Below are 26,738 nucleotides of genomic sequence, written 5' to 3' on the forward strand. Positions count from 1 at the left end.
GATTATGAAATATATATTTGTTTATATCGAATTTAGTAGAGAAAGGATGTAAACTTTTATGGTAATCAGACATCATGAAAATAAAAAATGGATGGAATGCCCATGTGACTTTTAAAAATTTAATTTTCTCCTGACCAATTTTAATGAAACACATCTGGGTCCTTGATTACGCAGACAATGGATACCCAAGCTATTATGGTAACACCAAGAAAAGATGCGTTAAGACAGTGTATTTTTCTTTCATTTGGAAAGATCACATAGAATGAATGATGTTGAATGACATCATAATGTCTATTGGATGCCAACTCTGTGCCAGGTCCTGTGACCAGTGTGTTACATCCCTTATCTTATGAAATAATCACAGTGTTCTGGAAGATATTTGCAAATCTCTGAATTACATGCAGCTTCTCCTCTGAAGCCCAAAATGCATTAAGTGTCATCTGGCCTCTTCTGGAGTCAGGCTGTCATTCAGAACTCTTAACTCTAGTGATCTAGGTTTGTGAGCTCTTAATTTTTTCCTAATTTGGAGCAGTCTTTTGATGCACCCAGATACATGGTTGATGGTCATTACTTGCAGATTCTGCATTTGTGAATTTATCTAATGCTAAAATTTGGATTTTTAACTACCAAAATCAGTACTCGGGGAGCTTTTATGGTCATTTGTGGACATGTGCAAAGCGGCCAAAAATTTAAGTAGCTCAATGCTCACAAACTCAGCCACAATGGAACAAGGGACCCTCTGCCTTATTGTTCCAGCTCTCACAGTGTAAACAAGTGTCTTTTCTACAGTGTATTTAGTGCCAATTGTTCATATTTTTGTGAATTTTTTGGTGGCGGGTTCAGTGTTTAAAGTGGCCCTTAAATGTAGTGCTGAAATGCTGCTTAGTGTTCCTACATGCAAAAGGCTGTGTGATGTACCTTGTGGAGAAAATGTGTGTGTTAATTAAGCTTCACTCAAGCATGAGTTGTAATGTTGTTGACTGTGAGTTCAATGTTAATGAATGCACATTATATATTAAATAAAGTGTCTTTAAACAGAAACACACTTAAAACACGATTATGCGTTGACTGATAAAAATGTTGTAGCCAGAGGCTCCCAGGAACCGAACACTGAATTGCCTCTAGAAGCAATACTTAGTATTCCTTAATTCAGTGTTTACAGCAACTTTATAGAACAAATTATGACAAATAATGAGGGTCAACTATACCAAAAGATTCCATTCCACTTGACTTTCTGAACTGCCCATTTGATGTCAAATATTCTGATTACTCAGCCTTTGAATTGAGATTGGGAAATTAATGAAAGACCTTGAATACCAAGCTTTAAACTGATAGGAACTTTTATAAGGAAGTCATAAAGGCCTGGAATCAAAGATTTATAATGGGAGTCCTCATGATCCCTAACCCTCTGAGGCAAATGGCACGAATATAATCTCACTAATGTGCAGCAGAGCCCAGAGTCCTTACTTTCTGACTTGAAATGTAATGTCTTTCTGGGTCGAAAGGGAAAAAATGAGTAGAAATTTGAAAAATTCTAGTTTACAAGGTTTTAAAAATGTTCATAAGGTGTACTGCTCTGTAGGACTCATAAGTTGGTCAGAAATGGTGAACTGTTAAATCTAAGTCATGCTAATAAAAATCCATGATATCTCCAACGGTCTTCATTGTAAGTTCTCACATAAAAGGTTAATTTATTCCAATCGATTAATTTATTAAGCACAGAAAGGGCATATTGAGATACTACTGTAAAATGACTTCTTAAACTGTAAGTAAAACTATGCTACAGAAAGTTCTGACCTTTCATTACTTGACTCATTCCTTTGTAGTAAATGTAAAAATTATTTCAAGGAAATCTTATTTCTTTCACTTAGAAGCAGAATCTTTTAACAGAAAGTGCTATTTAAATACTTTTGATGAGTTCTTCCCCTGAGATTCAAGTTATATCAGAAGTGCTTAATATTTTTCTAATAATAATGACTCAGAAATAAATTTAGGTGACTACTGTTTCAAAAAAGCAGTGATTCTTAGATAACTGTCAAAAGATAGTGTTTTGATTTTGAAGCAAGAACTGGGTTATTCTATTCATTTGTGAGAAGTTAATTATTTCTAACAATTTTGTAGTTTGGAAGTCTACACCAGAAGTATCCCAAATGGTATGGTAGATGATTAATTTAGGCAACATTTTATTTAATGTTTCAGTAGTACAATGAGCTTATACTGCTCCCCGTCACATGCTAAAATGATTATTTTGTATGTATTTTCTCTAATTTTGACAATAGCTGTATATAATAAGTATTATTTCCATTTTATAGGCAAAGGCACTGAGTCCAAAGGCCTAAATATTTCACTGAGGAGGTATAGAATGCTAATAACTTGTTAAAGAAGCACATTCAAACTTAGTTCTAGGAAAACAACCAAACTCATTGCTTTCTGCTCCTTTTTAAATTAATTGATAAATAAAATAAGCTAATGTTTACTTTTTAAAACACTGTGGCTTCTAATGAATCACATGATGTATAGAACATCATATTTCTAATTGATCACTGAGGATTTAAAGAAAGCAATTTAAAGGGTCATTAGCCATTCTCCCTTATATAAGCAAATTATAAAAAATATCTTATCAGTCTGTTATTTTCACCTAAATATTGTCTACCTTGAGGTACTATTGCCAGCACAGGAAAACAGTTATATCAGGACTTTATGACACTCTTTCAAACCCGGTGATTGGCTTTTAAGTGGGATTCATACATTCTTAACAGGTTGAAAATTACATGTTTTATAGGTAGCTTCTTTAAAAAAAAATTCCTTTTGTTGTGAGCGATTGGTTTCAAATAGTTTGTCTTTCACACCATCTAATAAAAAGTATTTTCTCATAAAGCACAGCCTCCTTGATTCTCATCACCCTGGAATATTCACAGTACAAAGTAGCCTTCTTCCTCCTCTCTCCACTTTCTACTCAATATGGTAGGTTAATTCTTCTCTAAAAAAAAAAAAAAAACCTTAGGTATAATTCACATGCCACAGATTCACCCTCTGAAAGTGCACCAAGTCAGTGGTCTTTAGTATATCCACAAGGTTGTGCCGCAAGCACCACTATCTAATTCCAAAACATTTTCACCATCCCCAAGGGAAAATCTATACCCATTCTCAGTCCTTCCTCATTCACTCCTCCCATCCACTGGCAAACACTAATCTACTTTCGGTCTCTATAGATTTGCCTATTCTGGATATTTCATATAAATAGAATCACAATATTGACCTTTTGTGTCTGGCTTCTTGCCCTTAGAATAACGTTTTTAAGGTACATGCATATTGTAGCATGTATCACATATCAGTTCCTTATTATGGCTGAGTAATATTCCCTTGTATGGAACTACCACATTTTTGTTTATCCATTCTTCAGTCAATGGACATTTGGGTTCTTTCCACTTTTGGCTATTCTAAATCATGCTGCTAGGAATGTTTCTGTACAAGATTTTGTGTGAACATATATTTCATTTATCTTAGGTAGATAATTTTGATCTTTCCTCTCATTTTTCATTGCTTTCCCCCACCCCAGCTTTAGGAATGCCCAGAGCAATAGGAACTTTCACATCCTTAACAGCTTGATAAACACCAAGCTGTCACATCTCCCTAAATCTGATCTCCATTTGCCTGTCTTTTCCCAGAGCCACCCATTGGCCAGATGCACCCCCCACATGGCAGTGTCACTCCTCAGAAGAACAGCAACCTGCTTGTGATCATTGTGATCACCGTTGGCGTCATCACAGTGCTGGTGGTAGTGATCGTGGCTGTGATTTGCACCCGGCGCTCTTCAGCCCAGCAGAGAAAGTAGGTAACAGCTGGTTCCTAAGAGGAGAGAGGTCACTGTTTGACCTATCACCTTCTTGAGTTATATTTTTGACAGTCTCTTCCTGTGTTCTTTCATAATTCACCACATATCCCTTATCCTCTGACCTGAGCAAAACCTTGCTTTTTGTTGATTCCAGGTCCATAACTTGAGTGAGGGAGGACCAGACTTGCAGACTTAATAATAGAATCTACCTGGAGACCCACGTGGCATTTCTGCTTGATTTTACTTCTCTGGGCCAGATTCTTCCTTTCAGGCGAGGGCAGGTGTTCCTTTAGCAGCATTTAGGCAATGGACTTCATCAGGTCCCAATTCATGGCCCTCTGTACAATTATGTAAAATGTTGGAGACGTGTGTTCCTCTAAAAGTATTTCCCCATTCTGGCAAGGAGGACTGTAGGCATTGAATCAATGCTTTTTGCATGAATGTTTACCAAATTCAATGTAGTTACAATACTGTGGAGTGTTTAGTTTGGAGACAGTAGTTAGGATAGAAGGGAGATTCTAGAAATTCAGAATAGTTCAGATTTCCTGGCTATGGTTAATTCTCAGAAATTAAACTTTTTGAGGGGTTTAAAAATATTTTCACATTATGCAGTTCTAGGTTATAGCATATGCAGAGGATGATACATCAAAGTCAAAGTTTAGAATGGAAAGATGGTTTTAATTCAGCTTATCCACTGCCAGCAACATCCATAATCAGCATATTAACCTTATGTCAGCCAGTTGTGGGAATCAGCGGTAATCTCCTGGTTATTCTCTGCCTCTCTAGCACTTTTCAAATCTTGCCTGATTTGTCCCTTCAGCTGTACTTTCTCACTGAATTGGCTATAATAAGCTCTTCCCTTGATTTTTCCCCCCTTTGGCCTCAGGCACGGTGCCGGCTCTGAAGGCCTGAGGCATGGGCCTATAGGTAGCTGGTTTGACAACTGTAGGATACACATAGTGTCAGAGAAAGATTCTCTAACAAATAATTTTCCTCTCCTTTGCTAATATCTTAGATTCTCTCTCTTTTTAAAAATCCCATGACCCATTTGTTGATCGGTATTGTATCTTCCAACCTTTTGAAGTGAAGTGTTTAGAAATAGGGTACAGGAAGATGTACAAACTGAAGAAAATGACATAGGGGTGTCGATACAGTCTTTGTATTTAATTGATGTATATGGCAGGGCACATTTCGTTCCTGGCTGCATTTGTGAGGCTGTCTTCCAGCTGGTTGTGCTAGCTGGTGTGCTAATCCACTGTGCTTAAACAAGAAACCAGGCCGACAGCTTAACTGACTCTCGTGTGTTAGGATTCTGGGAAATCCTAATTACCCACAGAACTTCCACATGCTTGACACTCAGCGAGGCTCTGGAGAAAAAAAGAACTGTAACTGAGTAAGGCATCCAACAGTCTCTCGGTCGAGCTATCCCAGGAAAGGGGTTGTGCAGACATAGAACGGTAGAACACCAATGAGGCAGGGCTGTGAAGCTGAGCTGACAGAGATTCACAGACACAGAAGTGGGGAAGGCATCAAAGCCAAACTGACCCTATTTCATGAGGGCTTTAAAAACGTGGATGCATTCACTAAGCTAAGTTTAATTAACTAAACCATCTGTGTGTAGCAGGGTGTTTTGCTCGTTCTATTTTCATCCTTGTGAGAAGAACGTTGGAGGGTTATGTTGACCTGATGAACCGGATTCCTGGGCACGTTTTGTCCTCATAGAGAAAATGCCAGTCTTCTCAAAGTGCAAAAGTGGTATTTGATGCTATTTTGAGAAACTCTTAAATTGTCTTAAATCCCCCTCTAAGCACTTTGTTAAGAGCTTGAAGGTTTTATTTGGAAAGAGTTGAGGCTGAGCCCTGGGTATGTCTTGTTTTAAAAATTAGGAAATGAATGAAAGAATATATCACTCCATGAATGACTGGAAGCCAAAGACAGTGGATTTATAGCTTCCCGTGCTACTGCCACTTTGATTTTTCCTCAGCCTTCACCCAAAGTCTCTTAATATTTACTTGGCATTTTTTCACTATTTTGCTTCCTGTATCCTTCTCCTGTAACAGACCCATTGGCATTTATCTCGGTCTCTTTGTTTGTAATGTTAACAGAGGAAAAACAGAAAAATTTTTCTCCTTCAAGATATTCCTGATTTTATTCCTATTTAATTTAGCTTTTCTTGAATTCGCTGAGGATCCTTCATCCTGATACCACCTCCACTGAGTCTTTTAGAACAAATTAAGTGATGCAGATGAAAGCAAAATCAATTCCAATCTGAGAGAGAAATAAGGTCCCTTACAGAACTCTCAGAAAAATGAGAGTTTAATGTAATTAATAAAGTGATATAAGAAACACTTTCACGGGCTTCTTCGATATCTCTTCATCTGTTGGTGCTGGAGAATGTAAATTGTCTTTGTGTTTTATTGGGGCTCTTGATTATACCCAATAGACTTGAAACATATTTTTGTGTACTATTGGTAACACTTTATTCAAGTTAGTATCCACACATTTTATTCTATGATTTATCATATATATATATACACATATTTAATAATGATGTAGTTTTCTGATTGATTCACATTCCAGTTGGTAAGATTTTATTTTTATAATATAAAGTAACTAACAGAAGTTAGAACTCGAGTTCTAGTTCTAATTCCTCACTTCTTGAATTAAATTAGTGGTGTTTAAATCAGCCTAAAGGAAGACCTAATCCCTGAATGTCGGTTTCCTCAAATGAGAAACAGGGCTAACTACCTGCTATCAATCTATCTTAAAACATTGAAATTCTCCATGGAATGCTATCAAATTATAGAATTGCACGTTAGCACTTCGCTTCAAATTAATATGAAATAAAAATAATTTTGCCTTTCTTTTTTAGTTATTAACTTAAATTTTTTACTACTTTGAAGAGAATCCCCTTACACATTTTGAATTAGTGAAATTATAGTAGAATATCATAATATAGAAAAAATGTGTTTATGAAAAATTAAAGGGGTTCTGTGCTTTTTAATTAAGTAATAACATTTTCCTAGCCAAAATATAGAACATGTATCATGATAAGTTACAATGTATCTATAGATACTAAAGACAAAATAGGGGACATTGAGAACATCCTGGAAATCCCCGACGCATGGTTATCATATTTCTAAGGCAGTTACCTGGGTAGATAATCAACAACTTGTCTGAATACATTCAATTTAAATATGTAAATAAAATTCAAGTTTCACTTTATAAACAGTTGACTAAGTCTCTTATTTGATTTAAAAAGTATATAGCCAGGTTTTAAATATTAGTCCACATTCAAATCTTGACAAAAATAATTATCTCCAGTACTGACAATCAAATGTTTAAACTCTTAAATGAAATCTACTGTAGTTTAGGTTAATTTCACTGATTTCTCAAATTTTTAACATTTTAATAGTTTTTTAGTATTCCACAGAGGCAAACCCTTTGGTCTTCAATATAACTTAATTCCACCACAGAAAATGCATGTTTATTTGAATACTAGGACAGATGTTCCCTGGGATTCCAAGTTTTTTGTTTTTGTGGTTGTGGTTATTGTTGGGGGTGGTCGTTTTTGTTTGTTTTTGCTTTTAATAGCAGTTAGTAGAATAAAAATAATCAATATAGAGAATTGGGAAGCTGAAAACCTTTGGGAAAGATTTAGATGGAAGAAGTAGGGCTTATACATCCCAATGTATTTTTTCCCCGTTAACTTGAATCATTCTTCACACTCAGTTTAGGCCTTCTTCCTTTCTGAAATCTTCTGTGAATCCCCAGTGGGGCAAAGTGTCCTTCTCTTAACTTCCCAGTAGATCTTGGGCACATGTGTATCTGACCAGGAGAATTAGTACAGAGCTATTTGCCTCCTATGAACAACTTGAGCAGAGGATGTCTAAGCACAGAAGGGAATTTAATAATTTATTACAATGTAAAAAAATAATAATTTATTACAATGTGGCAAAAGAATCTGAGATTATAGTATTTTAGAATTTCAAAGGCCGCAGTCTTGAATAAAATGAATCCTAACCCAATGTTGGTTTTTACCCTTTCACATCCCAATTAAAAGTGAAAAGGAAACAAACTTCTCTCATAGTAATAGGTTATGTGCAAAGTAAGAAACAGTTCAATAAAGAATCAGAGAACCTTGCAAAAAAATCTTTCCAAGTTGATAATGAAAAATTCTTATTATTTAATTCAAGTAATTACTCTGTGCTTACTATGTGATCTGCATGATACAAAGTAACAAATCTGATTATTAACTCTTGAGCTAAAGATCTTTCTGCAATTCCCCACTGACTTCTGATATTATCAAAAATGTTTCTGTTGGAGGCAAGGTCTCCTATGATTTGGTCTCTAGTTTTTCAGCTTTACCAACTGCCAGTCCCAGTGGTTGCTCCTGCCACCAAAAATGCAGAAATTCACAGTAGCCATGCCATTTTTCATTCATTTATTAAGCTCCTAATGTCTCACCTATTTCTTAGTGCTTAGCAAATTTCTTGACACATACTCAGTATTCTGTAAATGTTCACTGAGTAAATACATGAATTAATGTTGTAAAACTGGATGATGTTGGACAAGTGAAAGAAACAGAATTTGCTCCAGTATCATGAGGAAACCAATTCAAACACTGGGAGCACCTGGCCAGCTCAGTAAGACAGACAGTACTCAATGCAAGATGAGTGGTAAAGAAAGAGACAAGGAAAATGAGTTAGATATGCTAAGATTACACTGACTTACATGGTCAAGAAGGATTCCTAAAGGAGAGAGGCTTGAAGAAAATCTTTTAAGAGTAAGTAGTTTGTAAGTAAATAAGATTGTAAAGGCATTCTGGGCAAAAGTATGATGAGATAAATAAGAGAGAGAGAGAGAAATAGGGAGAGAGATAGAGATGGAGAGTGAGAACAAAAACCACCAGCACTTGATTATGCTGTGAACAGAGAGCCTTTATTCAAGAATTCATGGGGTAGGAAGAGACCCTCCCATCCTACTGCTGTGTTTGGAAACTGGTACCTGTGAGAAAAGATTCATGCATATAGGAGGGTTAAACACGTGACATGTTCTATATCGAATACAAAAACTAAGTTTAAAATAAAAACAAAACCAAATTCACTGAAACAGTGTTTCTCAAACTAGGTGCATCTGACTTCCCTTGAAAACAAATCTATGTTAAAACATAGATTTCTGGGCCTTGCCCTCTCACAACATCCCCCCACACCTGCAAGTTTCTAATCTCAACGTGCATTTCCAGCAGATTTCCAGGTGATGCTGATACGGGGACCATACTTCAGGATCCATTGCATTAGGTTCATCTGCATACAAATTTTGAAGATTCCAGTGGTGAGACAGAGGAGCTAGGGGACCACAATGGGCAGCAGTCATTATGTCAGAGAACCAGCAGATGGTTCTACTGGCATGCCAGAAGGCTGGCATGACAATGTTCCTGCAGGTTTTAAGACGAATTTCAGGCAATTTTGTTATGAGCAGATGTCAGTTTTATTACAAACCTGCTGCATGGGCGGCTCGGCTACCACCAGCAGGGAAGGGAGGCCCCTCCAAGGTCAAATATTTCTCTCTTGAGAAGACACATTATAGAGAAAATAAAAGTAGTAGGTGTTGTTTCATAGAATATATACAAAAAGGAAATAAAGTCTGTTTAGAGTCTTTAGATTCTTGACTGACAGCTGAGTGGATGAGTAGCTTCTCAGAAAAGGTCTTGATCTGACTAAAATCCATCAGAAAAATGTGTATGCATTTTATCAGGAATGATAATTTTTTTTCCAGGTGGAGGTTATGAATCACAACATATAAAAAGGCTCTACCTCAGTCAGGTTTGGGATTTTTTTTTTTTTTATAAAATACATCTGGGGAAGCTTGGTATACTGAGGTTATGGGGGCTGGTGAATGAATGAATGAATGAATGAGTCATGTGTGTAAATGAGAGGAAACCAGAATTCATAATTTATTTTTAGTTTCAAAGATTATTTGACACATTTTCCCCCACAGGCTATTTAAATATTGAGTTATTATGGAAAGGTTGACTGTCTTATCCTGGATGTTGGAACTGGTACTTCTCTGTATGCAGTCTTGTAGGCACAGGGATTAAAACGTTATTTAGCATTTTGATTTGTTAGAAAGATAACAGGGTGAAATCTCCAAGTTCGAAAATGACATTAAATTGTTCTAATTAGTTACCAGGGGTAGATTACATAAAGAGCTGTGTGTGACTTGCAGATTGTTTCCTGTGGGCAGGTGAAGTAGAAGGAAATGAATTCAGGGAATGGATGGTTAGCAGAGAGTTATTATCTTAGACACAAGAAAATGATCTAAGGGTTATTACAGACCATTGTCTAGAGTCAGTGTGGGACAGCTGCCAGGAAATCAGCAAAATGTAGGTAGATGTAAGGGAAAATATTAGAACAGAAAATACTGCATTATTTCTCTGCTAAACTACTCGATAAATATTAAGTCTGGCATTCTTTGTCTCCTCTCCCTATCAGCATCCTTCAAAAAAGACCAAAAAATGTAAAACAAAACAATAACAAAAAATAAGTCACACCACTAAACATTCATTAATTGCCTCATATGCATAAAGCTCCTTTTCAGCATTGGAAAATAGCGCAGTCGCCTTGTAGAGGTTACAAAGAGTTTTCACTGAAGTGGTTTGTTTGAACCATTTAGCAACCATGAAAACAGTTAATCCTTATAAGCTATTCATTGCAAGTGAGGAACTAAGAGGGAGTTCTCTGGGGTTCTATCAGAGGTTAGATTTTAACTATCTGAAATCTGTCTTAGAGGAGACACTATTACCTTAAAAAAAAAAATAGAAGCTACAGTGGAGATTTTTAAAAATGGAGAACTGTTGGAGCGCTTGGGTGCCTCAGTTGGTTAAGCGTCTGCCTTTGGCTCAAGTCATGATCCCAGTGGTTAGCGTCTGCCTTCAGCCCAGGTCATGATCCCAGGGTCCTGGGATCCAGCACGGCATTGGGCTTCCTGCTCAGCTGGGAGCCTGCTTCTCTCTCTGCCCCACCCCGCTCCGCACCCCTGCTCGTGCTTGCTCTCTCTCTGTCTGAAATAAATAAATAAAATCTTAAAAAAAAAAAAAAACAGAACTGTAAAGCAGAGGTTGAAAACTTTCTGAAAAGGGGCAAATAGTAAATATTTGAGGCTTTGTGAGACATGAGGGACGCATGGTCTTTGTTACAATTACTCAACACACTGCAGTGTGAAAATAAAGGAGCTCAGTAGGATTCCAATAAAATTTTATTTACAAAATCAGACCGTGGGCAGATTTGGTCTATAGGCCATAGTTTACTGACCCCTACTGTAGAGAACAGTGGGCAGGAATATCAAGCTACTTTACTCAGCCTGCAGGGAACATATGAATCTCACTAGCCCCCAAAAGAGACTACCACTGAAAAATGAATTTATGGTTGTTAAATTCTTACAGAGGAGAATAAGAGATATTTGAAGCCTACTTCTAAACTGTGTTCTTCCTTCTCCAAAGGATGGGTCTTATTGTGTTTGCATCCAGATACTTAGTGACTCCAAGGCACAAGTGCTTTATTCTCCTTAGAATGTCCTCATGCCACGTTTTGTCTTCAAATAGCACATTAACTTATACAGCTGAGCTATGGACTTTCTTCTAAACACCAGTCTTGGCTGTCACAGATTCTGGCCTTTTTATTTCTATTTGCCCTTTCAAAGCAACTCCTTCATTTATCTCCTAAACAGATGTTGCAGTCAAGTACCTTATGACTAGCTCCAAAGATTGGCATATGGCTCCATCTAACCCATTGTCACCTTGTGTGAAAATTTTTAGCTGGTGAAGCTAGAATCGGGCACTCTCTGGCAGGCAGCCTAGGCCTTGGGGAATTCAGCACCACTGCTCCCATAATGTGGTGAAGTTCCAGGGGTGGGGAGGAAAGGCAGCCAAGACACGCCTGCCAATTCTTGGATTTCATAGGTTTCCTCCTGGGAGCACTCTTGTATCCTTTCCTTGATACACTTGAATTGACTGAGAAAAGAGAGGAAAGACCACTGAATAGAGGTACTCACTATCGCCTTCTAATTTTTTGCTCCATAGGAAGCGGGCCACCCACAGTGTTGGCAAGAGGAAAGGCAGCCAGAAGGACCTCAGGCCCCCTGACCTTTGGATACATCATGAAGAAATGGAGATGAAAAATATCGAGAAGCCATCAGGTACTGACCCTACAGGAAGGGACTCTCCCATCCAAAGTTGCCAAGACCTCACGCCAGTCAGCCACAGCCAGTCAGAAACCCAACTGGGAAGCAAAAGCACCTCTCATTCAGGTAACTATCTCCTCTTGGGCATCCAAACTCCCCATTCTGAACCCGACAGGGGAGTTTTCCACTCCCTCTTTGATGGAGGCATCCTTCCCTTCAATCTGCAGGTCATTTACCAATAGTTAAAATAATCTGATGTAAATTTGGTTGATTAACTAGTTTCTTTTCCATCATCCTATTACCTGCCCTTTTTTAGTTGCAATGCTTCTTAAAACTTCTAAGTGGTAACAGGTGGTACACTTGGGAAATACTGAAATGTGAAAGCCAAATGAATTTATTACTTTTTGTTAAATTTTGAACGAAAGCTTTGTCAAATAAAATTCGAAGCTGTTTTACATTTTTTAATTCCTTATGTCTATGGATCATTGTAAGTTGATTTTAAATTTGCTCTCAATTTCTTGCATTAAAAAAATCACATTAGGGACACATGACGTATGAACACATTGACTCTTCTGTTACTTCAGCCTTGATTACTGTGAAAATCAACTTTTATCCCTGTGCAATCACATGATATGATCACTAGCTTGGTTTGGTGGAGTCTATGTGCAGGCTATGTTGATATACAAGTGATCAGAAGAAAAAATCCTACTCTTTGATGAATAGGTACAGAACAATCCATGTGCAGGAATAACTAAGAAATCTAGAAAGTGGTTGTAAGATATTTCATTTTCTGTTGATCCTCGTATTTTAAAAATGCTTATGGGAAGCAGAATAATCAACCAAGTACTCTCTTCAAAACACACACACACACACACACACACATATACACAAAACCTCTTGGTCTACTCATAATGTGTTTGCAGAATGAGTAGCTGTTGTTTTTAAACTGAATTAAAATATTTTATTTATTTGAATGTGTAACTGCTTTACTATACTTTTTCAGCTTAGATTTGTTTAAGCAAGGAATTCACTTACTGATTTTCAATCATGAGTTGTTGAGTATTCTTTTTCTAGCTCTTAAATAATATCTCAAGCAAATTCCCTAACTCTTCCATTATTTTCAGTTGTTAAACTGCATTCTAGTTCTATTAAATACTGCAATCTGAAATTTAAATTAAAGTTTCTCCTTCCCTTATGGCCAGCTAGACTTTTGGCTCTGAGGACTTGGGATAATGTGTTGTTTAAAGCCTACAACACCTTGGAGGGAAATGGAGTGGGGGAGGTGGGGCAGAAGGAGGGGGCACAGTCTGTTTCAGAAACCCCTTTACTTATTCCCCCTACTTGTCTGTTCTTCCTGGCTGTATAGGAGTATGGGGAGGGAAGATGAAGAGGAGAGAGGCAGGAAGGGAGGAAAGAAAAGATAGTTTGAATTTGGCATTGCTTTTTGTGTGCATGGGCTGTCTTCATGTGACATCCAAATTCTTGGGCTTTTGTGAAACACAAGTATGAGTTCTTTATGAGATCCTGTGGGATTCTTCTACTGGCCAATTACATGATGTGAGATATCAAGTCAGGGCTTAACCCACTCCTATCAGGAACAGCTCTGTCAACCTCACTGTCCTTTGGTGGGTCAGCTGCTCTTGTGTGAATTCCAGGAAGATGACTCAAGCTTGAGCAACTTTCCAAGTGCTCACTTGACCCAGAAGTTCCTACATCTTTGCCAGGTCAAATGATGAGAGAGCTTGTACTCCAATCCTGGTCTTCTTTCAGTCTTGCTCTCTTTAATAACTTCTTCCTCTGTTTAAATAGACACAGGGTAGACCAGCAAGCCTGCTGCCTGAGCGGACTAATACCTAGAGAATGAATAAAAGGCAGATCTCTTTTGCAGGAACCTCCACGTTTTACAGATGCTTATTCTGACCGTTTTGGTTCCTAGAGGGCATCAGGAAGATATCATAGTTCTGTCTCCCACTGAAGGGGATAGAATTGCCTCTCAGCCCTCAGAAGGTTTTACCAATTATCGCTAGGGTATCTCCTTCTTTACATTTCCCTTTATCTTTTATACACTAAAATGACATTTGGGGGCAGCCAGACTACTTTTGATCATTTAGTAAGTCCTGGGAGAAGCTTAACTCCAAACAATGGCTATTTTCTTTAGAATGAGAGAATACTTGTGCCTATCTGTTTTTATTTGAGGACCTACTTGCCAACTCTATAGTAAAAGGAAAGTAGCACTCAAAATTCTGCTGCCTATATTTTACATTATATGAAGCGTTCTCTATACTCTCCTGGCTAAAAGAACAAAACTCCATGTCAATGAATAGTATACTCTTAAGTGCTCTGGTCTACTAGGAAACTTTAAAAATATTTTTACATTTGGGGTAGACTTTCTCCTTTTGTGGGTGATTTTAGATCAGTCTTAGGAAGCTTATTCCCCCTCTGCTCTCTTTTGAATAGTTTTCTCAAATATTCAACTTCCCACAAAGACTTTATGGCAGCATCTTGAGTCATAGCTTGGCTGGAAAATATTATTTACTTATGTACTTTTGGGAGATTCAAAGTTTGTTGTGTTCTCTCTTTTAGTTGTGCTGTAGGGGTGTAATTTGCATAGTTTTATTGTCTTATATGGTCTGTATAGTTTTTTGGAGGATGTGTGGAGACTCAGATCTAGGCAGTTGTTATTGTCTTGGCTGTGTAGAAATTTCCCACAGCATTATTTTAAATTTTGAATTGTATTAACTACTATTTTAACCAAAAAAAGAATACATGTATGTAATTTTAAAAGAAAGAATATAGTACAAAAAGTTGTGAAAAATAATACCCAAAGGAATTAAAAGTATGTTTGACTTTTCACCATCCCCAAATTCCTTATCCCTTTCACAAAAGGAAGGTGATATTGAGAATTTTGTGTGTAACCTTTCTATACAGATATATATGCACACACATTTATACAGATATATAAACATACATATATATTATATATTGTATACAGATATTTAACCCATACATACATGTATTATATACATATATATGTTTATATATATATGCACACACATTTATACAGATATATAAACACATATATATTATATATTGTATACAGATATATAACCCATATATATGTGTATTGTATACATATATATTTTATATACATATATGAACACACATTTATACAGATATATAACCCATATACACATACATTATATACAAATATATGTTTATATATATATGCACACACAGAAATGTGTATATACACAATATGCTTTTATATGTATATTACACAAATGGGTATATATGATACTCTTCAGAACTTCAGTTTTATTGTTCTCAACATATATTTTTGTTAACATTTTAAATCTACACATATCATTTGTTTTTTATTATTTTTGATGACTCTTTAGTGTGGTATTTTATGGGATCATGATAAATTTATATAAGTAGACCTAGCCTTACTTTTGAAAAATATAGTTCATTCCCTGTGTTTTTATAATAAGATATAATGCCTTTGGGCCTTAAGTAATAGTTGATTAAATTGTGGTAAATTCATACAACAGGACATTTATGGAACTGTTAAAAATAACACTTGATCTTAGCCAAAAGGCTGAGAAGCGATGGAACTGTTAAAAATAATAAAACTGGGGCACCTGGCTGGCTCAGTCAGTAGAACATGTGACTCTTGATCTTGGGGTCATGAGTTCAAGTCCCACACTGGGCATATAGTGTACTTAAAAACAATAAATAAAATAAATAAAATGGGTGGTGCTCATGAATATAGACGTATGAGTGGTTTTAAATAAATAAATACATATTATAAAACTGACTTGACAGACAAATATGTTCGTAGTATTTTCTTAAGAAGGTAACAAAATAGTATGTATGGTAAATGCCACTTAAGTACAAAATATGTATACTTTCTCACTCTCACGTATGAACACATAGGCAAACCTTGTAAAGAACAAAATATAAATAATGGTTCTTTCTGAATAACAGGGTTATGGTAAATTTTACTAATGTTTGTGCAATGAGACTATATTGATTGGGTAACGAAAAAAGTAGATATAATTATTTAAAACCTCAATAAAATGAAAAAAGCATCGGTGTGCCTAGCTAGAAATTATGTAAAGTATTTCATCATTGAAGAAAGTGTGTCTCTCAGGAACATTGTTTTTCTTGTAGGTCAAGACACTGAAGAAGCAGGGAGCTCCATGTCCACTCTGGAAAGGTCACTGGCTGCACGTCGAGCCACTCGGGCCAAGCTCATGATTCCTATGGATGCCCAGTCCAACAATCCTGGTGGGTAAAGATTGGTACCACAAGGAAGAAATGAAGTGTTTTCTGTTTTCGTCTTTTCTGTATCAAATTATCAAAAATATTTAGAGTTTTCTCTGAATTTTCTGGGCAGCTGGACAAAATGAAGAATGACTAAAACCATATCGTTTATAATTTCAAGTCAAATTTTTACTTATTGTATTTGTTGTGTGCAATCCAGTGGTCTCTCTGTTGCAAAACAGATGAATACATATTTAAGGAATTATAAAAAATATGAATTGAAGAGCTGAAACTTCTGTCACGATTATTGGTCTTATTCTAATGATCACATCTTCATAGTTTTTTGTGTGTGATTTTTTAATAGGTCTAATTTCCCAATTTAGATAATCTAGCACCCTTGAAGCAAGTGTTAACAGATATCCACTTAGTCCCCTCTTCTTGTTGAAGTTTTCTGTCATATTCCCACATTAACTGAAGATATTCCACACCTGGGGGTCACTTCCTTTCCAATTACCTCTATGATTAATCTTGGTAATTATAATATCCATGCAGGTAATTCATCCAATGGCTGTTAGTTCCTTTATGGTACCTGCAGTGATATTGGCTCTTTCCCACCTCAGTTCATCAATTCCCCTAAAGTAATCATTGTAACCCCTACAAGCCTCAGTTTCTATCACCCCTTTATCTATACTCTGTTACTTTCCTGCTCACTTAGTTTATTGCCTCCTTGCCAACAATTCTTCAATCCCACCAAGAGCTCCAACCCGTTAACTCTGCCACCTTCCCACAGTCCCTCATCTGCCTCATGTCCTCATTCACCTCCAAACTCAACTGAGAATTCACAGTCATTTATTATCCTCAGTCTCTTGCAAACACCCTCATCTCCCCTGGCCCTCCTACCCCATCATACTCACCAGAAAAATCTCAACCCTGATTAAATCAGCTCTACTACCAGCTCTCACCATGTACCCTAACAGCTGATTTTATCCAGAGAAAAACACATGACTTGCTTGCCGGGCATCAGTGACCACAAATCCAAGGCAAGCAGTCTTGTTTTTGGAAACGCCACTCATTTCTCTCATCAACCGTTTTTCAGTTTATAAGATGAATGTCTTACATCTATTCTTACTTCTCAGACTCCCCAAATCTCTCTTCTTTCCCCATTCTCAGCTAATAATCTGACTTACAATATTACCAAGAAGAGGGAAGAACTGAGAAATGGTATCTTTATTCTTCCATCAAATCTAGTTGATGTATTTGTGCTCCTATCTGAAGTCTTCTCATCCACCGGAGGACCCCTTCCCTTTCCTGGGGAAAAATCATTCATTTTTCTCTCTTCATGGATAACTCCAATAGGCATTCAAGCATTCTGTCACAACTCTTGTTTCAAAACACTCTCATTGGATACTACTTTCCCCCACAACTGAAGCTCATCCCTCTCCCTTCCTGAAAAACTCTTTTAAAATGTGTTTATACCCACATTTTCCTCTTTATAATCTTTGTAATCTTCCTTATTAGTTTTGATGAGATTTTCACAGTTTCTCTCCACTTAAAACCACAGTTGTAAGGTGAAATGAGTCATCTCCACATTATCAAAATAAATCATCAATTTTCAGATGCTCAGCAAAATTTGACATAACATCTCACTTTTTTTTTCTTTTTTTTACTGAAACACTTTTTTTCACTTGGGTTATGACATAGTCAATGCTCCTGGTTTTCTTCCTATCCTACTGGCTGCTCCTTCTCAGTATCTTTAACTTATTCCTCCTCTTGCTCCCAATCTGAGTCAGAGAGTGCCCCAGGGCTCAGTCTTCAGCCTTCTCTCTTCTGCCTATCTCGCTCTTTTGATGATGTCATCTAGTTCTGATGGCCTAATGCCATCTAAATGTTGACAAATCCCAAATTTTATCTCTAACTTGATCTCTTATCAGAATCCATATCAACTTTCATATCAACCATTGACTCAATTTCTCCATATGGGTGTGTAATAGGCAAGTCAGCTATGTTCAGAATGGAAATCCTGCCTTTCATAATTCCCTCCCCCCCACTCCAAACTCGACCCTCTTACTGTTTTCCCTTTTTCTTTTTATTTTTTTAAAAGATTTTTATTTATTTATTTGTCAGAGAGAGAGAGAGCACAAGCAGGGGGAGCAGTAGAGGGAGAGGGAGAAGCAGGCTCCTCACTGAGCAAGGAGCCCGATGTGGGACTCGATCCCAGGACCCTGGGATCATGACCTGAGCCGAAGGCAGACGCCTAACAACTGAGCCACCCAGGCATCCCAGTTTTCCCTTTTTCAACAAATGGTATCATAGTTCATCCATTTACTATTGTTCAAAACTCTAGTTTCACGCTCTTCTATCCAAATTTCATCACATCCCAAATTCAGTCTTTCATCAATCCTATAGTTCTTCCTTACAATAACTGTCCCAAAGCCAACTACTCCTTCCCATCTCTACTGCAGTCCTAAACTATGCCACCATCAACTATTTCAGATTATAGACTGTAGCTCTAAGCTCATAATTAATCTCTTAGCTCTTTCTCCTATGGTAAGTTATCTACAGAGCAGTCTTTCAATGTGTGAATTAGATCATGTCACTCCTCTTGATCTCCCATCATATGCAGAACAAAATCCAAGATTTTACCATGTCCTACAAGGCCTCCTGTGATAAAACCTCTGGACACATCTCTCACTTCATCTCCTGCTACTACTCTAATCCATTTCAGCCTCATAGGCTTCCTCTCTGTTCTTTGGATAATAACACACATCCAGGGGCGCCTGGGTGGCTCAGTTGTTAAGTGGCTGCCTTCGGTTCAGGTCATGATCCCAGAGTCCTGGGATCGAGCCCCGCATAGGACTCCCTGCTCTGCAGGAAGCCTGCTTCTCCCTCTCCCACTCCCCCTGCTTGTGTTCCCTCTCTTGCTGTGTCTCTGTCAAATAAATAAATAAAACCTAAGGAAAAAAAAAAAGAAAGTAACACACATCTGAACGCAAGGACTTTTCACTTGCTGTTCTCTTTCCCTGGAATTTCTTTTCGTAGGTAATTACATGGCTTTTTCTTAATTTCATTCAAGTCTGCATTCAATGGCCACCATCACGGGTCTTCCCTGACTATTGTCTAACACAGCATTTTTGGTCACTCTCTGCTCTGTTTATTCTGCTTCCTTTTTCTTTAGTAAGGTGGATGACCATCCTGCTTGCATTTTTGTATTTGCTTATTTATTATGTGTTCCCCATATTGTAATCTCTATGAGGGTAGAGATTTTGCCTCTTTGATCACCTCGTATCCTCAATGCTCAGAACAGAGCCTGGCGCAATTGGCAGGCTCCAGGGGAGACAACTTAGGTGAATGAATTAACGGCTGCTTCTTTCTACTTAACTAGATGTCATGTTTCCTCCACGCTCTAATAGAGCTCTCAGTCTTACTCTAGTAAGTACAAATTATTATTATTCCCTAATAAGGGAACTGAGGCTTGGAGACTTTAAGTACCTAGCTTTTAGTCATACAGCAACTCAGTGGCAGAACCAGAATTTGGACTCAGAAGGTCTGGCTTCAGAGTTCTGAGCTCCTAATCAGTAAGCTCCCTGCTACACTACTCTGTGAAGCCATTGTCATTCTTTCATTCCTTTTACTACATAGAGAGGCACTGTACTCTAAGCTGCCTCTCTTTTCCCCTCCAACCACTTTCCTCTTGTAATGAAGTTCTATGTGTGCCAATCTTCTATAGCTTTCTTCTTAAAAAATCATTGTGCTTCATGTGTCAACTATACTCAAATTAAAAAAAAAAAAAATCCTCTGTGGACCTTTATGTTCCATCTATAACTTCCTTATCCAGTAAGTTCCCATATCTTGTTGATTTGATTTTTCTTCCACAATATCTTTTCAATCCCTGGCTACCTTCCTATTCCCCAGTCATATGTTAATTCTCTTCTTTATGACTGCACACCTGAACTGTCAAAACAGCATCATAATGAGTCTTAGCCCCTTCTAGTCTCTTCCATACTCTTTGATCATATAGATAGATAGATATAGAAAGATATATAGATATATCTGAGACTACTGCCAAGCTAGACTAATTGCCAATCCATAAATATAATTGCCCTTTCTTTGTTTTTCCCTCTGAGCATTGCTCTCCTTTTGGAATGACTCAGTGGCTATCTGTACCTAACAAAGTTGTATGCATCACTTTCAAAGTGATGCTCTCATAAATTCTTTCTCTTCTGAATGTTGTATCCAGAAATGATGGCTGCCTTTCTCATGTTTGAATAGCATTTCTTTCTGCTGCATTTGTGGCATTAATTACACATAGTCCTGCCTCATATGCTTAGGTATTCAAGTCGAAATCTTCCCTCTTTTAACAGGTTGTGAATTACTTCATGATAGGGAGGGAATGTATCTAATTCATCTTCACATTCATACATTGTATAGCTCAATACTAGCACAAAATTGATCTTGCTAAATATCTGTCAAATGACTGAATGAATAAGTAAATGCATTATAAGAATGCCTTGTATTTGTAACACACCAGTTTAGGGACCTTTTTTTTAATCAGTTATAGTTAGAATATCTTCTAATAGGATTTTATGATATATTAAGGGCAGTTAAAATTGTTTTCATTAAATAGGAAAGGAACTAATGAGCTTAGAAAGAAGGAAAAATGAAATGAAATCTAACAAATATTGAGAATTTCTGAATATTATTCACTTGCTAAGTACCTTGCTAATTACTATTTTATTAAATCCTCATAATACTATCATGTGGTGAGATTGTCCTGATTTTGCAGACAGCAAACAAAGATTCAAATAGCTTACTGACTCACTCCAGGAGATAACCTGGGTAACCTCTGAACTTGTATGGTATACTGCTTTTTCAAGGATGAAGATGCCTTGAATGCCTTGTATTATATGTACCCTTTTTTTAAAAGATTTTTTTTTTTACAAGAGCATCTCCAGTTTACAAACATGCAAACTAAGGTTCTGAGACTATGAACCCCAAACCTGTGCTTGATCTGGCCACCACATTGTGCTGCCTTATGTTGTCACCTGGAGCTCAGAGTTGCTCTACTTTGTTGCCTAAAACAACAAACCTTTCCTTATTCCTAGAGTCTTACTCTACATGAATGGGGGCCCTAAAATGACCAGCAATTAATTTTGTCGTTATTTTAAAATTATCTTATATTATGGATACATTATTTTAAATAGTTAAATAGTTTTACAAAATGTGTAAGGATTTTGTGACCCAGCAATCCCATTCTTACACCTATTTTGCTTTTGGGTATATACCCAGCAGAGATACATAATATGTTCACCAAAAGACACACACAAGAATATGTGTGGCAGTCCTTCTCATCATATCACATCTTTATTACATTGTGACATATTCACACAGTGGAATGCCATGCAGCAGTGAAAATTAACAAACTAAAATGTCAAAAATGATAAGGAGAATCTTGCAGATAAAAGGTTGTAAGACAGAGACCTAACACATCTGTGTGATTCAACTTATGTAAAATTTAAAAACAGGCAAAATAATCTATGGGGTTAGAATTCTGAAGAGGAGTTACTCTTGATGGGAGGTGATTAGTGACCAGAAGAGAACATGGGGAAACTTTTGATAATGTTCTATTTCATGCCCTGGATATGGTTACAAGGCATTTCACTTTGGAAAATCCCTAAGCACTACTTTGGATATTACATGTTTTCAATACATATATTATACTTAAATAAAACTTCAATAAGAAAGGAAGAGTTGATAGAAAATATATCTTTTGAAATAACTTCATCGTATTATATTCTTTGTCATCTCCAAACTCTGTGTTGGTAAAACTCTAACGAAAGGAAATGACTTCAACATATAATCAAAGTTGATTTTAAAATAAATTCTTTAGCTTTCTGATAAATAAAATAAGCTCTTTGCAACTGACATGATTGATAGGCCTTAGATAGCTCTGCTGAACAAATTGTAGATCTCTATCTTGGCAGAGCAATGATTTCATGCAGAATAGTAGATACATTTTCTGATGGCCCCACTTGCAGTTAGATTTATCAAGTCTTATCTAGCGAGTCTTCTATAAACCACATCACAGTGCCATGCTGATTTCTAATCACCTGTGTGAAGATGTTTGCTGTTCCACTTAAGAATCATTAGTTTTGTAAGACGATTTTTCCTCTCTTCCTTGACATTTTTCATCACGCTCTATAAAATGTAAATTAGCAGATTAAATATAGACTATCTGAAGTGTTTTTTCATTTTTTCAAATCCACGGGGAAATGTATTTAATTTCATTGGAGTACAAAAATCTGTTTATTTGTCTAAGATTTGTCAATTTATTGGTTGAAAACATGATGTGGCATATGTGGCTCCTTACCCCTGAACACATTTCATAGCTAAGTAAGCTAATGCTTGTGAGAAACATACCAGCTCAGAACACAGGCAAGAGAACCCAGATATTTTGATTTTCCGATTCAGTGTGCTTTGTTGTAAAATGGTGGCAAAGGCTGACTATTTTTACAATGGCCAAAGAATTATACTACAAATGAAATTACTTAAAAGAAATCAGGAGCATCAAGTATAACTTTCCTGAATTTGTAAAGGGTATATAAGGGTCAGATGCTGGGTTTCCAGGAATCAGACTCTGAGACAGAATTTCAAATACAGGCAATTTATTAGCAAGTGCTTTCTGGAATAACACCTTGTGAGGGTAAGTGATGCAGGATTGGGAGGAGGGAGAAATGGAACTGGTGGTGTAGTTTAATGGGGACTTCAGCTGACTCCACAGGTTGTTCTGGTGATGGATTGTCCTTCAGAGTTGTCCCAAAGGAGGCTTCTGGACTTTTTTTCCAATCTTGTCTCGATTTTGATACAGGCTGCCCCCCGCAAGAAGTGGGATGTAATCTTGGGTAAGCAACTTCTTTGGGTGAGAGCCATTCATGGAAAGAGGTAGATTTACTTACATTTATTTCTAGTATTTTATTACTTGATGGAACATAAGTATTTGTTTGACCTTGGATCTCCTTTCCATTTTCAACCTGGGTTTTCTTCTGGAAATTGCTGGAGGAGAGGGGGAGGATCAGAACTAGGAAGGATTTAGATTGAAGCAGATGACCTTTAAGATCACGAGTTAAAAAAATTTCTGATAATTTAATGTATGAGAGTTTGTTAGGAAGAATTCTCTTGAATTTCATTTTTTTTCTGTTTCCCTGTACATCTTTGAGGGGAAAAAATATAGTATCAGCTTTTATTTTTTTTAAGATTTTATTTATTTATTTATTTATTTGAGAGAGAGAATGAGAGAGAGAGAGAGCATGAGAGGGGGGAGGGTCAGAGGGAGCAGACTCCCCGCTGAGCAGGGAGCCCGATGTGGGACTCGATCCCGGGACTCCAGGATTATGACCTGAGCCGAAGGCAGTCGCTTAACCAACTGAGCCACCCAGGCACCCTAGTATCAGCTTTTAAAGGAAAAAAGAAGTCTCAAAAAAAGTGGCCTGAAGCATGTAGTAAAAGACTGAGGCAAAGGAAGGCATACAATTTTACTTTTGTGATAGCTTAGGAACTGCTTATGACTACTGGTTTGGGGCTTTCTAGAACATTTACTGTGAAAGCCAACTCTTTTTTTCCCCCATTCCCATCATCTGCTTTAGTCACTTGATTGCAGAACTCAAACAATGGGTTGGAGAAGCTATTAAGAAGTGAAATAAAGCTGCATGAGAAAAAGCAGATTTTAAAAACTAGAGTTCTGTTGACTCGAGGCACTGTGCTACCAGAATGCCATCTTGGACCCAGATATGAGGATAATTCCACCTCTGAAACATTTGATTCTAAGTCAGAATCCTTGTGTGAAACTTGCATTCATGGTGTAAGAAGCCAGTATCCTAAGACTGGACCCTGCTTAACAGGTTTTAGAACTGGGCATTCATTCCTTCACCCTGCAGCCCCTGTGAATGCCCACATCTAACCAAGAGCGCTTTTCTTAGGAGTAATGAGTGCTCAACAACTCTTCTAGTACCATTGTAAACACCAACACATACAAATTTTCAACTATTTGGAACTATGGGAGCAGTGGCAAGAAAGAAAAAGTTAAAAGCTCATTTAAATTTGCATTAGAAATGATGTCCTTGTCTAGTGTGTTTGTGACTCCAAATAATAATTTGATCATTACATTATTAAGATCAGTTTTTGTTCTTTGAGTCTTGAATGGTGTACTTCATTCTTCCTCTTACTGTGAGTTTCTGCAGGAGGTAGTATTTTTTATGTACCTCTGTATCTCCCACAGTGCTGTGTAAGTGGCAGTTATTAATGAATGAGAGTTGAAAACCCAGAGGTTGTTTCTTGGTAGTCCCATAAGTAAATGACTTGTTAAATAAAATTAATTGATTGGTAATTCCACTGGATTATCAAAATCAGCAGGTCAGTAGGATTGTGCAGACAAGGTCAAAATATGGCTTTTAAGCTCAAAAAGGTACCTCTGGGGAGTATGCAATTGTGTTTTTAGGGAGGATTTTGCAAGGCAAAAAAATGGTTTATCAGAGATGTAGAAATAATCAAGAATGCTTCTAATGAAGAATTAGTAAATGTAAAGAATTTTGGATGATGGAGTACAAAAGGAACATAAGCATAGCTTTTGGGAAGGTTTCCTAGAGCAAATTGAAAAATAAGAATCCCTTGCTTTTTAAGATTTGTGTCACCTAATTCTTTTTTAATTCCTAATGCCTTAGAGATTTCTACAACAAAACACACCATCTTTTATTCCAAGACCTTTCTCATCTGAGTAAGTCTTTTGGGAAGTCCAGGGTAACTTGTAAAAGACTAAGGCAGATATTCTCACTGTGTCTTGAGAAAGTCCCTGATCTGCAGAAAAGGGAGGTGTGGTGACCAAGCTCAACTCAAATGATTCATTTGGACCCAGATCAGAGGCTCCCTTTCCTGTGGTCTCATCTTCTATCTGATGCTCATGGTGTCAAAATGTACACTCAGATGTTGACTATCCAGACTTCATAGCCATATCTCGTTTGAGAAAATCTCAGTTGAGAAGGGTCAGACTGAAGTGAGCAAGGCAGTAGGAGGCTGTAAGGTTTTCAAGTCTCCTGCTGACAGTGTCCTCCATCTGATCTCAGTACATCTTCATAGTTACCCTGTGGTGGGCAGTGGTCCGGTCACCTCCACATCAAACCTCATCTTCAGGCTGGCTACGTCTAAATAAGGCCTTCCCTTAGCTCATAAAGGACAGAACAAATATCTGAACCCAGATTTTGTTTTATAATCATAATTCCAGTTATTTTCTTCTGCCAGGGGAAGAATTTTCCTATCTAATCTCAAAAATCTTAATGTCAAATTTCCCTCAGTTTCAAATTTGAGTTAAAACCTACCATTTAAGGGTGCCTGGGTGGCTCAGTTGGTTAAGTGTCTGCCTTTGACTCAGGTCATGATCCCAGGGTCCTGGGTTCGAGCCCTGAGTCAGGCTCCCTGCTCAGGGGTGGGGAGTCTGCTTCTCCCTCTCCTTCTGCCCCTCCTCTGTTCATGCTCTCTCTCTCTCAAATAAATAAAATCTTGAAAAAAACAAAAACAAAAACCCTACCATTTAGTTACCTCTATCTTAATGTATTGAACTCTTTTCTTGAATGTAAGACAGGATGTTTTTGGTTTTTTTTTTTTATAGAAGTAACTACATTTTTGACCATGAGAATAATTTTCAGCATCTTGGTAAAATATTCGGTTTATCTTTCAAGTGGTCATATTTTAAATTTGGGTTTTTTTTTTAAAGATTTATTTACTTGGGGGGGGGGGGACAGATGAAGAGGGAGAGAGAAACCCAAGCAGACTCCACGCTGAGGCTGACACGGGGCTCAATCTTGCAGCCCTGAGATCATGACATGAATCGAAACCAAGAGCTTAACCGACAGCGCCACCCAGGTGCCCCTAAAATTTGGTTTATTTTTAACAGATTTTTTGAGGTATAATTGGTGTATACAAAACTGTACATATTTAATGTATACAATTTGATAAGTTTGGACATATGCATATACACATGAAACCATCACCATGAATAAGATAATATACCTGTAAAAGGGGTATTTTAAACAGCATTTCCCTGTTATATGACATTTGGCTCAATCTTAGGATCTGTTGGATCCCTGCAGATTGATAACAATAACCAGCATTTTTGAAGGGCTGATTCCTGACCCTCCACTCTATTATACTTCTCTATGGATAATCTCTTCAATCCTCACAGCCATACCATAACATTGGTACTATTACCATCTCCACTTTACAATGAGAAAATTAAGAAACAATGACCTTAAATAACTTGCTCGGGTTAATGCATAGTTATCTATTACTGCATAACACATTACCTCCAAAACATAGCAACATAGAACAATCACTCATTTTCTCAACATCTTCCGTTATGTCCACGGGTTTGCCAACATGTTCTCAAGACATGACTCCTGGCTCCTCCCAG

General features: G+C 37.2%; 1 protein-coding gene across 3 annotated transcripts in view; it reads left to right on the forward strand.

Annotated features, from left to right (window-relative positions):
* DCC (DCC netrin 1 receptor) overlaps positions 1-26,738 on the forward strand; it is a 1,177,272-nt gene that overhangs the window by 1,095,102 nt on the left and 55,432 nt on the right. For all 3 annotated transcript variants that reach the window (XM_035724067.1, XM_035724068.1, XM_035724069.1), the window contains 3 exons: positions 3,669-3,831; positions 11,916-12,142; positions 16,190-16,306. In XM_035724067.1, the coding sequence (XP_035579960.1) occupies positions 3,669-3,831; positions 11,916-12,142; positions 16,190-16,306 (507 nt within the window). The remainder of the gene's footprint in view (positions 1-3,668; positions 3,832-11,915; positions 12,143-16,189; positions 16,307-26,738) is intronic.

Source organism: Zalophus californianus, chromosome 14 (assembly GCF_009762305.2).
Source record: "Zalophus californianus isolate mZalCal1 chromosome 14, mZalCal1.pri.v2, whole genome shotgun sequence".
In the NCBI taxonomy this organism is placed as follows: domain Eukaryota; kingdom Metazoa; phylum Chordata; class Mammalia; order Carnivora; family Otariidae; genus Zalophus; species Zalophus californianus.